Below are 13677 nucleotides of genomic sequence, written 5' to 3' on the forward strand. Positions count from 1 at the left end.
TAAATGACTAAAAATGCCTCCTAACAAAATCTCTGGGAGGTGATTCTGAAATAATATACCACATTATCATACAGTTTCGTTTTTTATTTGTTTCCATCTCACATTATTTTCAAGTTTTGCTGTCATTTCTGTAAACTTAGATCTTTCACTACCTGTGCTGAGCTGACCCTTGCCGGCCTTCGATTACCAATATGTACTCCTTCTACGACAAAATATTTCCGGGCCCTTCAAACGATGATCTGATTGTTTACACCAAATTACACAGTTGGGTGATTTGTTTGACAAGGACAAAGGTGGTGAACCAGCGATATGGGCGCGGGGGATACAAATTAATAATTCAAAATGAGCAATTTGGAAGTAGTGCACGTCACCTGCGAGGCCCACTCCGGGGTATTGTGTACTGTTTTCCGTTTTTAAGCTGCATCTTGTGAATTTTTTCCAGAGTTTCAGGCCACTTATGTTTTTGTGTCCACTGCTGAATGCCACATCTGGTATATTGTGTACAGTTCTGAATGCTATAACTGAAGTATTTTGTACCGTTCAAAATTTTTTTGGGGGGAGAACTGTGCCATGGTTTGAGGCCACGTGTGGAGTATTGTGTCCAGCTTCGAAGGTCTCTTCTGGAGCAGTGTCCATTCTTCTCGTCAAATTTCAAGTATTGTAGGCTGGTTCCGATTGCCAGATATTGTATCAAGATCTAGAGATCTCTTCTCCAGAATGACCTAGGCAGACTGAAGATAGTTCGGCGATGGGCATCCAAAATGGCGAATGGAATAAACCACAAGTGCAACTAGGGAAGGCTTAAGAAAGTAAACATGCACACTGAAGGGAACAATGGAAAAATTAAAGATTCACACTGGAGGGGAGGACGAAGAAGCACATCCCAGTCCATGAGAGGAAGTAGAAAGTATAGAAAGTAAACATACCCCAGCATAGTACTGAGAAAACAATCGCACAATGGTTAAGGCGACTGACAATGTAAACATGCAGACTGTAAGAGACGAGGTACAACATAACGCCACACTGGAGGGGTGGATGAAAGTAAGCATGCACTCCAGTGCTTAATTTGTGCTTGTTGTATCCGGTGCTGAGCACCGGCACTTATTTTTGAGGGCCGGTACTTAGGGCCAGATGTAGCAAAGGGGTTTCCCCATTCTGTGTCAATGGGAAAATGTGTTCGTACATATGGCCCTTAATCTTCTGCCTCAAGCATTTGCTGCGAGCAAAAAAACACGTATAGGAAAGACGGAGGAAGAGAAAAACGAAAAAGCGTCAGAAAGGGAGAAAACAGAAAGCTGCAAGAGTGAGCTGAAGGGTCAGGGAGAGCTATATATAGATTGAAGAGCCCCGAGATGGCTTCAGGATTACGCAGCCTCAATTGTCCGTGTTCCCACATTTAATTGCAGCGGCATGTTTAAAAGGAGGGCTTTGAGCACCGGCACGTTTTTATTTACAAATTAAACACTGATGCACTCTGGAGGAGAGGGCAAATATAAAGATGCATACTGGAGAGGCTTGAGAATGCAAACAGCCACAAGGAAACGTGCACACTGGAAGAGAAGAGGAATACAATAAACTTACTTTGGAAGGGGGGTGCAGGAAGTAAACATTCACTCTACAGAAGAGTATGGAGAAAGTAAACATGCATAAGAAGAAATAGAAAGTAAACCCATACACAGGGGCAATAAATGAAGAAAGGTAAACATTTACGCTGTTTAAAAATGTGCAAAAAGACAGTGCTTAGTTTCTAAAAGAGTAAGTGACGGGGCCCCCAGTTTCACTCAGAAGCCTGCAGCCAGCATTATCGGGGTGCCGAATACCAAGGCTGTGTAGTCTTGATTCCACCTCGTACCTCTTTAATCCGCCACCAGAAACTCCCGGCGTCTTCACCACACTCGTTCATCTCTTCCCTGCGTATTCCCTTTGTCACTGGGGGGTCGGGGTGGTGGAAAGAGTGACTGTGTACTCTGCTGTAGAGGATGGAGATAGTAAACTCGCACCCTGGGGCTCTGAAGCAAAGGTGAAAGCAGCAGGAGTGTTTACTGGGTTAGAGAACGGAGACGAAGTCGGCAAGCCCACAGGCAAAAGCACTTCTAGTGCAAGAGGTCACCATGTGAGACTGGCTTCTGACGAACATTGTGGAACTGCAATACGGAGCAAGAAGGGGTAAAGTCTGAGACGCGCAGGGTCGTTTCTCAAGAGCAGCAGGCGTACGTGAACACCTGATGAACCAGATAATCCTTATGTGCAAGCATATGTTAGATTAGTTTACATATTTAAATTGTTTTAACCCTGAGAAATAAAGGTCCGCAAAGCTTAGCGCCAAGTGGTAAACTCCTGGTGCATTGGCAGGACCACGAGGCGGTCACAATTTCAGATGGTGGCGTGCTAGCATCATGCTTCGGTCATAATCCATAGGATGATTTGGTGACATGGTTTATTTCAGTGGGGCATTGGAAATATGCTTCAGTTCAGAGGGGGGCGCAGACACCTTGTTTCAGTCCATAGGGTATTTGTTGCAGGGCTTGACACCCGAATACGGTCTGTAAACCTGTTTAATGAGACACGGAACTTGTATGTTTGGGGAAAAATGGCACTCAGAGGCTCCACCGGGTCACCTTCATGGACTGGCAGGAAGGAACAACCTCTCTACCCATGGCCCAAATGACACTGACCTCTCTCTCTCTCTCTCTGGATACCCTGCTGGCAGCAGACACAGCTGTGACACGCACAGTGGACCAACCACTTAATTCATCTATTATGGAGACGATGGGGCCATAGCGACCCTCTGAGAGGACCGGATCAAGATTTATAGAACTGCTCAATGAGGCCAGGCTATCCTGGACCTCAGAAAAGGTGAGCTTACAGGGTTAACCTGCACAGGCTCTGATGACTCGTCTTTTAAACGTCTCTCTTTGAAGGCGCTACAGTGTCCTAGGCACCCATGCAACTCCCTGGCAATGAGCTGGAAGTCCCTCGCCAGCATTCTGCTTTGGCTTACACACCGTGTTACCCTGGAGTGTTGTGCTTTAAGGTTACCTGCAGCGTATGCCACCATGGCCTGACACGCACACGGCATCCTCCATACTGTGGGACCCAAAAACATTCTCACATGGCTCCTGCGGATTACTTGACTGTCCTGAGCAACCCTAGAATGTCGAGTTTGTTAATATTTACATCTCTTCTCAAAATGGTGGGAAGGCTGGTTTATAGGTTCCATCAGACGTACACGTACAGGGCTGGGATTACTTTCTGGGAAGCAGCAGTTTCCAATATCAGGGAGACTCCCATTCTCAAGACACAATACACTTGTCTGCAGACCTGGGCTTGTGGCTTCGGGTGGATTTGGGACTCGCATTACCTGGAAAAAAGAAGAAACATGTGAAAACCCATAGTGTCCCGCAAAGGTGGTTAAAGACGCCGTAGCAGAAAGGCTGAGGCAGCAGCTGCACCCTCATGTTTTTTGCGGCGGGATGTGTTGCAGTATGCAGAGTAGGGTTTTACTTGCACCATATCATGCCCAGTTATGATTATTAACAACAGAAAGAACTGTGTTGCTTTGACACAAGAAGCCTGATTTTCACTATGCATAGGCCTTGATTTTCACCATTAAAGAGCATGCTGTGATCTCTCCACTGTTGGGGGAACTTGGAGGTCGGCAGTCTTTAATTGTGGTTCAATATCTCAACACCAGAGTTCACAGAGTATTGCCTCTCCCTGCTACAGGAGGAGGTGCAAAACCACCTCTATAGCCGCAGCCCCACTTCTCAACACAACATGGTCAAGTGTGCCATGTCTTCCTCCGCAAGAGTTCTGAGACCCTCGAAGCTGGTTCCCTTTCTCACTGCCAGGCATTTAAAAGTAATTGATGAACAGCCAGTCCTTTTAAATAACTACTATGAGATGGCAGAAAAAATGTTGAATACAAAACAGCATGTAACTGCATAAGCTACCCAAACAGACAGAAGCTTGGAAGTGTAAAAATACTTTTCACTGCCCATACCGAAGAAATCTTTTGACAGTATTTACATGGAAGACAACCTGTTCCCTTCTTTCACTTTATAATATAAAAACTGTGTCTTAAGGATATTGTAAGTAACTGAGATTTGGCATACTTGAATTTTTGGTCATGGCAATAAAGAATTATTGTATTGAATACCATCTTTTCCACTACAAAAACAGCTGTGAAATCCTCAACAGCTGCAGTACCATTTAATACCACAAGAGAGCACTATGCAACTGTCCCGTTGGAAAAAGGAGCTGTTAAACTCTGGGCCTGATTCACAACGGTAAACGTATACTTTTGTTTTCTTTTGTTTTCCTCACATTTAGTCAACCTTTTGAGGCATTGGGTCAGCTTTGCGTTGCCATCCCGGCTGACAGTATATTTCAGGATCCCGTTTTAGAAGAACGGGCTAAAGTGAGATGGGTGAGTCCAGGGGACAGCTTCCAATGTGTAGATATGGTTATTACTGCTATTCTTAGTCGACCTTCAAATAGTACAGACCCACCACCATGTATGTGGGTCCATATGGGTCCCAATTCACTGTCCCCTCTCTCTGGTAGAAAGCGCTAAGCGGTGTACTTTCTTTGTGTATGGGTGAGATGCCTCGTGTGTTGACACCCGCTTGGGTGGAGGGGGGTGGGGACGCTGTCTTTAGAAATAACTTATGGGTTAAAAAGTGCCTGCTGCCGAGCTCCTTGTGTGTCCAGCACATTTCAGGCAACATTAAAAATGTAAAGACAACTCTGGTGAATAATGTTTCTGCTGGAGAGAGATCAGAGTTGTGTCTACTGGCAGATAAGACTCATCATAAAGTAGCGCAGAGGGTTAATGTGCCTGCTGCAAAGAACGTGTACCATGCAGATCACAGAACTGTATTTTAAGTGGATACCTCAGTCAGTTACTGCTTTTGTTAGAGATCCTTTTGTTACTTACAGTTTATAGGTTACAATCCTAATATAGCACTGTGACCCTTGAACTGACATCAAAGAGATACATACAAATTGCATGGTATAGGTTAGAACGTAATGTTTTTTCCAGCGTCTTTCTTTTTACTAATGTTGATAAAAATGGTTTGTGTGGGTGCAAATGTATTCTTATTAGTAAAGCCAACCTCAATTACTGTGGTACGTTTTAAATCCAGATTTTGTGCTTCTCCAGACCACCATTAAAATAGACTGCCTACTGGTATGGATGAAATACGATTGAAAACCTCGTAGTTCTTATTGTCTTATGTAGTATTTCCTGTAGGCTGATTTACACATGGATGATTAATTGTTTCTGCATAATGTGTGTGTAATGTAAAGTACTTTAACACCTTAAACTGGTGTGAGTAGTACTATAAAATAAATGAAATGCATGTGAGAGAGGGGCTAGGAGCAAAGAGGGGCACTGTTGGAGGGTGGTCATGAAGGAATCCGTGGAGAAGGAGGTCATTGGGAAGGGAACCAAAGACTACTGTCCTACCAGGCCCACCAGCGCTAAAGCTGGCCCGGCGCAAGAGTTACCACACTGTTACTTAGTTCCTTTAAAAATGAGAAGCTGCACCCAAAGGTTGTACTTACTGTCATTGCACAATAATAAGACTTTGCTAACATACTTCCCTTCAGCTAATCTGGCTATAAGAACATGGATGTTGATTCACCAAAATACTTGAGGCAGCAAAAATGACATTACGTACCCTTTGAACTCTAATGATAGAAGAGGTTTACAACTTGTCCTACTCTTAGCCCTCACAACTATCCTCATACTTCTTGCTGATGTGGGAAGGAAAATAAAGATAGTAAATATGGCTCGTAGAGTCCTAGCATGCTTGGTACTGTATGCTGGTAAAACAGGATAGGCTGAATTCACCCTCATGACATGGAGCAAGTTGATGCCAGGAAACACCCGAGATCTGGCCGGGTTCGCCCATGGGGTGTAGTTTCAGGTGAGGTGATAATAAATGTATTTTCTGGTAAACAGTTGGGGAAGCTGCTTTCAGTCGGGTATGGTGAGGTGTCTGTCAGAATTCACCAGGAAATTTTACATACACAAAAATAAACATACATACTCTCTCCCTCCCTCTGTTTTAAAAGCCTTCAAAGATGTTGGTTATTTGATAAAATATGTTTTCTCTCACTTAGTATCCCTACCTCTCTCTGTTCCTCATCCTATCCCCTGTCCCTTAAGCCCCCTCATGCGATCTGCTTGTCAGGTAATGTATTTTAAAATTATATTCCAACGTGTTTGTTGGAAAATCTGACACCCCCTCCCACCCATGTTACGCCCCTAGTTTCGCATAGCACATTCCTTAGAAAATAAGTTGTTTCAGATCACACCTGTAAAAGCAGAGGTAGATACAAATTCCCCGTGGGCATTCTGAACTCAGAGATTGGCTAGAACACACACCCACAGGGACTTTTAATGAATATCTGTTATTCCTCGGCTTGCTACTAATCCGTCCGAGAATATGACATGTGAGATTGCAGTGCTGTGGGCAAGGGTCATGGAGTCCTGCATCGTGTTTGGGCAGATGTAAATGTACCCCTGAAGAAACGGGCACTGACACCAGGGCATCTCAAGCTTTTGGGAACAAGAGACGGACGGCACCGGTGATGGGCCATCATAACTGCTGAAATGTGGATGGAAATTTAGGATCATTCACCACTTGTCCTTTCCAGAGAGGTATTCCACCAACCGTCATAATCACATGGGAGTTTGTTGAGTGGAAAATGTATCCTTCAAAGTTAGCAAACATTCAGAAGAGAGTTGGCACATTAATAGATCAAGGCACTATTTGGACTGTTAGCAGTACACCCAGAGAACTTCAATGCAGCCCCCTCCCACTCGCCCACCTTCCGTTCCTCTGCTGCCATGAAACAGAAGCTGTTGTCACTAGTCATGACTGGCGATTGGGCAAAGTGCCGGGATGGGGGGGGGAACAAAACAAAAATTAAAAAATATATAAATAAATAAAAAAATTACCTTCAGCGCTCCGCCGCTCTCTGCCACACTGCAGGCACAGGCTCCCAGCCTGCCCTGCGGCCAATCATGATGCTGCTCAGAGCAGAGTTATGATTGGCTGGAGTATCCTGGCTGGGTGCTCCAAGGCAGAGTAGGAGCCTGGGCCTGTTCGCCAACCAGGCAACAAAGTGCCGGGTTGGAGAGAGCCTTGTGCGCAGGTGTTTGGCTGGCCCTAGAGGACTGGCCAAACATACATGCACACTGAGGGGAGTGCTCTGTGCACTCCCATCCATGGCTGTCATCCCCCCATGGCCCGTCCCTTTAAAAATAAAACAATAAACGTGGTTTATTATTGTTTTATTTTTAAAAGTTTGCAGCTGCTGCTGGCGGGGGGTTGTGGTTCTAAAAATTCTGGACCCATGTAATTTACTTTGCCACAGCAGTACGATTTTAGTATCAAAAGACCGATAATGACTAGTACACTAAGCATGAGCATTTTCGCTCAATTCCAGCAGCGTTTTCACCTCGAAATCACCATTTTCGTCCTGCACTCATGGCTCCCATTTTATACACGGCAGCCATTTTTAAAAGTTGCCCTCACATAGGCTTATAATACAGTCAGATTTGATTCCAAGGACACGTACACCTTGATTGACTTTTCTCTGACCTGGGCAAGCTGGAACCATTGCCTCAGGCCAAACCTGTTTGGTCAGTCCCTCTCCCAGTGGCCGAATCAGATAGCATCAAGGCACAACATGCCATAAAACCCTTATTATCGCTCACACACCCTGCCTAATCTTGCTCACACCTGCACCTGCTCTTTTCTTCTTCTTACTTTACGAGGGGGAGGTGCCCGTTTTTATTGGGGGTCCGCACTTATCTGATGTAAAATACTAGGCCTTGCCGGGTAATTTATTATGGGTTGGATGACATGAAATATGAGGTTTGATCATGACACTGTTTTTTCCTTTGTAGTGAAAACATGTGAATGACCAACCAAAATGTCAAGAATGTTTGCCTGAAGCTTAAAAAACTGTATATAAGGAAACCTGACTTTGCATTGAAACACAGTCTCCTGAGAACATACAAACCGTGCTGTTGTACTTCTAGGACGCTTGTTACTTGGTTGCAGCCAATAAATTTTATCTTTGACTTCACCTAGAAGACTCTGAGTTTCTGTGGTCTGAATCAGGAAAGTACCCGAGGTCTTTGGGTGTACCCTGGCACCACTGGGTTACCGGATCAGTACCGGTTCTGAAAAACCCAGTACCTCAGTTGGCGCCCAACGTGGAGCGATACCAGCGGTACCGGTCCAAGCCTGAGGTCCGTGGGGAGCTTCGTGTGAAAATTCTGGAGGAAGGCTGCCACTTCATCGACCCCTGCATGTCGACGTGGTCCGAAAGTCTTTGCTGCGAGGTTCCCCGCTTCCCGACGGCTACGAAGGACTGCTGCCCTGGCTATCGCCCTGATTTGGACCCTTGATGTTTGGTAGAGCGAAACGATAAGACGAGTCTTCTGGTGACGTCATCGATATTTTCAGTTAAGTATAAGTGGAGCGTCTCCCAGTCCTTAGTTGGACACTTGGTTTGGTCCTTAGTTGGACATTTGGTTTGGTATCCCTTCGGGATCACTTTGATTTGGAACTTGCAAGTACCAAAGCCGAAGGACTCGTGTATTCACGAGACTATCGTAAACGATAATCCTTTGAAGTTTGAAGCTAGACTAGTGAGCGAAGATGCCTGGTCTTAGCAGACTTGGAAATTTGTTTTGTCTTGGTTGTAAAAAGGGACTCCTGTTTGGAGGACTCATGTCCGGTTCCTCCGATTGGAACTCCAACCTATGAACTATATGTGAAGCACGGAGTGGGCCCCATCACGTTTAATAAAGTATGGGTCCGCTATTCTTGGAAATAAATGTATGTGAGGCTGTTTTTGCAGTTTTTTGGAACACTATTGAGAAAAGTTTTCTTTTCTCTTGTAAATATGACTTACAACTAGGATCTGCAAACGGTTCTGTAAGTAAATTGCGACAGCGCTATTTATGAAAAATGGCTAAAGCGCGCTGTATTGTGTGTCCTGAGTGTTTTCTGTTTATATCTGAAATGAGCTCAATGTGTGTTTGTGGGTCTTCTTGATGTTTTCAGTTTGTTAAGTAAAATGTTGGTTAATTAATATTAAGTAGAAACTTAGAAAAAATCCAGAAATGAACCATGTGATGTGCTAACATAGCTATATGTTGCTCTTTAATTTATAGAATGAGCAATTGTGCACATATACAAAACTGCTGTTAAATGCTTAATAAATTAGAAAACACATTCAATAGATATAAATAGGGCCCCCCAAAAAAACGAAATTATCTATTTTTGCAAAAAAATAAATAAATTTACAGCATTTTTCTTAGATGCATTGTATTAGATGTTCACAGGCAAACTTTTCAGCTGCAGTATATTTGATAGGAATGTTCAATTCAGCCAGCACTTTCCCAGTTAAACACGGGTGGAATTTTGCATAACCTTCCTTTTAAATGAAAGTGGCGCAAAAATGTGACGCATTTCAAGTTAGGCTTATGCGCTTAGGCTTGTGAGTTAATGTGAGAAAGTAGCCTCTTTCTAGCCTTGTTACCCCCACTTTAGGCCTGTTTGTGAGTGTATGTCAGGGTGTTTTCACTGTCTCACTGGGATCCTGCCAGCCAGGACCCAGTGCTCATAGTGAAAACCCTATGTTTTCAGTATGTTTGTTATGTGTCACTGGGACCCTGCTAGTCAGGACCCCAGTGCTCATAAGTTTGTGGCCTATATGTATGTGTTCCCTGTGTGGTGCCTAACTGTCTCACTGAGGCTCTGCTATCCAGAACCTCAGTGGTTATGCTCTCTCATTTCTTTCAAATTGTCACTAACAGGCTAGTGACCAATTTTACCAATTTACATTGGCTTACTGGAACACCCTTATAATTCCCTAGTATATGGTACTGAGGTACCCAGGGTATTGGGGTTCCAGGAGATCCCTATGGGCTGCAGCATTTCTTTTGCCACCCATAGGGAGATCTGACAATTCTTATACAGGCACCTGTTCCAAGGGAATCATCAGCTGGCAAAGCTGGACTCCCTGAGGTAGAAGTACCTCTCTGTGGGATAACTAACTTTGGTGACAAAAAGAGCACCATTTTAGTTAACATGGAGCATCCCTCCAACCCTCCCAGAGAAACTTTAGTGCAGAAACCCTGCACTGCCTCACAACACTTAGGACAGCATCCCTGCCCTAGTGTGGAGCTCATAGGACAGCATCCCTGCCCTGCTCCAACTCAAGAGAAACAGCATCCCTGTTCTCTCTTCCAGCCATATGGACAAAGTTTTTGCCCAGCTATGGCTTTACTGAGACAGCATCCCTGTCTGGCATTTCCATCATTACAAATAGGTTCAGTGGATAATTCCCACTGCTCTAAACTAAAACTTACTGATAGAAACTCTGAAAATACATCTTCACATTGTTGCTTAGCTAAAAAACTTCAAACAGGGTGGTTTACATCCCCACAGGGAAGTAACCATATAGTGGATGATAAAGGGAGTAACCAGTCTATTGCAGAGCTACTCTCTACTTATCACCACTTAGACAATAAAGTCTCAACTGGCCAAGGTTAGCCTTATTGTCCTTCGTTTGGGGGGGGGGGGGTTTGTGTGAGAAAGTAGCCTCTTTCTAGCATTGTTACCCCCACTTTAGGCCTGTTTGTGAGTGTATGTCAGGGTGTTTTCACTGTCTCACTGGGATCCTGCCAGCCAGGACCCAGTGCTCATAGTGAAAACCCTATGTTTTCAGTATGTTTGTTATGTGTCACTGGGACCCTGCTAGTCAGGACCCCAGTGCTCATAAGTTTGTGGCCTATATGGATGTGTTCCCTGTGTGGTGCCTAACTGTCTCACTGAGGCTCTGCTATCCAGAACCTCAGTGGTTATGCTCTCTCATTTCTTTCAAATTGTCACTAACAGGCTAGTGACCAATTTTACCAATTTACATTGGCTTACTGGAACACCCTTATAATTCCCTAGTATATGGTACTGAGGTACCCAGGGTATTGGGGTTCCAGGAGATCCCTATGGGCTGCAGTATTTCTTTTGCCACCCATAGGGAGATCTGACAATTCTTACACAGGCCTGCCACTGCAGCCTGAGTGAAATAACGTCCACGTTATTTCACAGCCATTTTACACTGCACTTAAGTAACTTATAAGTCACCTATATGTCTAACCTTTACCTGGTAAAGGTTAGGTGCAAAGTTACTTAGTGTGAGGGCACCCTGGCACTAGCCAAGGTGCCCCCACATTGTTCAGGGCCAATTCCCCGGACTTTGTGAGTGCGGGGACACCATTACACGCGTGCACTACATATAGGTCACTACCTATATGTAGCTTCACAATGGTAACTCCGAATATGGCCATGTAACATGTCTATGATCATGAAATTGCCCCTTCTATGCCATCCTGGCATAGTTGGCACAATCCCATGATCCCAGTGGTCTGTAGCACAGACCCTGGTACTGCCAAACTGCCCTTCCTGGGGTTTGACTGCAGCTGCTGCTGCTGCCAACCCCTCAGACAGGCATCTGCCCTCCTGGGGTCCAGCCAGGCCTGGCCCAGGATGGCAGAACAAAGGACTTCCTCTGAGAGAGGGTGTTACACCCTCTCCCTTTGGAAAATGGTGTGAAGGCAGGGGAGGAGTAGCCTCCCCCAGCCTCTGGAAATGCTTTCTTGGGCACAGATGTGCCCAATTCTGCATAAGCCAGTCTACACCGGTTCAGGGGACCCCTTAGCCCTGCTCTGGTGTGAAACTGGACAAAGGAAAGGGGAGTGACCACTCCCCTGACCTGCACCTCCCCTGGGAGGTGTCCAGAGCTCCTCCAGTGTGCTCCAGACCTCTGCCATCTTGGAAACAGAGGTGCTGCTGGCACACTGGACTGCTCTGAGTGGCCAGTGCCACCAGGTGACGTCAGAGACTCCTTCTGATAGGCTCCTTCAGTAGCCTATCCTCTCTCCTAGGTAGCCAAACCCTCTTTTCTGGCTATTTAGGGTCTCTGTCTCTGGGGAAACTTTAGATAACGAATGAAAGAGCTCATCCGAGTTCCTCTGCATCTCTCTCTTCACCTTCTGCCAAGGAATCGACTGCTGACTGCGCTGGAAGCCTGCAAAACTGCAACATAATAGCAAAGACGACTACTGCAACTCTGTAACGCTGATCCTGCCGCCTTCTCGACTGTTTTCCTGGCGGTGCATGCTGTGGGGGTAGTCTGCCTCCTCTCTGCACTAGAAGCTCCGAAGAAATCTCCCGTGGGTCGACGGAATCTTCCCCCTGCAACCGCAGGCACCAAAAAGCTGCTTTACCGGTCCCTTGGGTCTCCTCTCAGCACGACGAGCGAGGTCCCTCGAATCCAGCAACTCTGTCCAAGTGACTCCCACAGTCCAGTGACTCTTCAGTCCAAGTTTGGTGGAGGTAAGTCCTTGCCTCACCTTGCTAGACTGCATTGCTGGGAACCGCGACTTTTGTAGCTACTCTGGCCCCTGTGCACTTCCGGCGGAAATCCTTTGTGCACAGCCAAGCCTGGGTCCACGGCACTCTAACCTGCATTGCACGACTTTCTAAGTTGGTCTCCGGCGACGTGGGACTCCTTTGTGTAACTTCGGGTGAGCACCGTTTCACGCATCCTCGTAGTGCCTGTTTCTGGCACTTCTCCGGGTGCTACCTGCTGCTAAGAGGACTCCTTGTCTTGCTCGACGTCCCCTCTACCTCCTGGTCCAATTTGCGACCTCCTGGTCCCTCCTGGGCCACAGCAGCATCCAAAAACGCTAACCGCACGATTTGCAGCTAGCAAGGCTTGTTGGCGTTCTTTCAGCGGGAAAACACTTCTGCGCGACTCTCCACGGCGAGAGGGATCCGTCCACCAAAGGGGAAGTCTCTATCCCTTTTCGTTCCTGCAGAAACCTCAGCTTCTTCTGTCCAGTAGAAGCTTCTTTGCACCCACAGCTGGCATTTCCTGGGCATCTGTCCATCTCCGACTTGCTTGTGACTTTTGGACTCGGTCCCCTTGTTCCACAGGTACCCAAGATTGGAAATCCATCGTTGTTGCATTGTTGGTTTGTGTCTTTCCTGCATTATTCCTCTAACACGACTTCCTTGTCCTTAGGGGAACTTTAGTGCACTTTGCACTCACTTTTCAGGGTCTTGGGGAGGGTTATTTTTCTAACTCTCACTATTTTCTAATAGTCCCAGCGACCCTCTACAAGGTCACATAGGTTTGGGGTCCATTCGTGGTTCGCATTCCACTTTTGGAGTATATGGTTTATGTTGCCCCTATCCCTATGTGTCCCCATTGCATCCTATTGTAACTATACATTGTTTGCACTGTTTTCTAAGACTATACTGCATATTTTTGGTATTGTGTATATATATCTTGTGTATATTTCCTATCCTCTCACTGAGGGTACACTCTAAGATACTTTGGCATATTGTCATAAAAATAAAGTACCTTTATTTTTAGTATAACTGTGTATTGTGTTTTCTTATGATATTGTGCATATGACACTAAGTGGTACTGTAGTAGCTTCACACGTCTCCTAGTTCAGCCTAAGCTGCTCTGCTAAGCTACCATTATCTATCAGCCTAAGCTGCTAGACACCCTATACACTAATAAGGGATAACTGGGCCTGGTGCAAGGTGCAAGTACCCCTTGGTACTCACTACA

At 45.6% G+C, this 13677-nt stretch overlaps 1 protein-coding gene across 1 annotated transcript in view; it reads right to left on the reverse strand.

Annotated features, from left to right (window-relative positions):
* Positions 1-69: 69 nt before the first annotated feature.
* Positions 70-13677, reverse strand: part of FAM83F (family with sequence similarity 83 member F) — a 109335-nt gene continuing 95727 nt past the window's right edge. Inside the window, exon 5 of the mRNA XM_069231285.1 lies at positions 70-3361. Within this exon, the coding sequence (XP_069087386.1) occupies positions 3294-3361 (68 nt within the window). The 3' untranslated portion in view covers positions 70-3293. The remainder of the gene's footprint in view (positions 3362-13677) is intronic.

This window comes from Pleurodeles waltl, chromosome 4_2 (assembly GCF_031143425.1).
Source record: "Pleurodeles waltl isolate 20211129_DDA chromosome 4_2, aPleWal1.hap1.20221129, whole genome shotgun sequence".
Taxonomy (NCBI): domain Eukaryota; kingdom Metazoa; phylum Chordata; class Amphibia; order Caudata; family Salamandridae; genus Pleurodeles; species Pleurodeles waltl.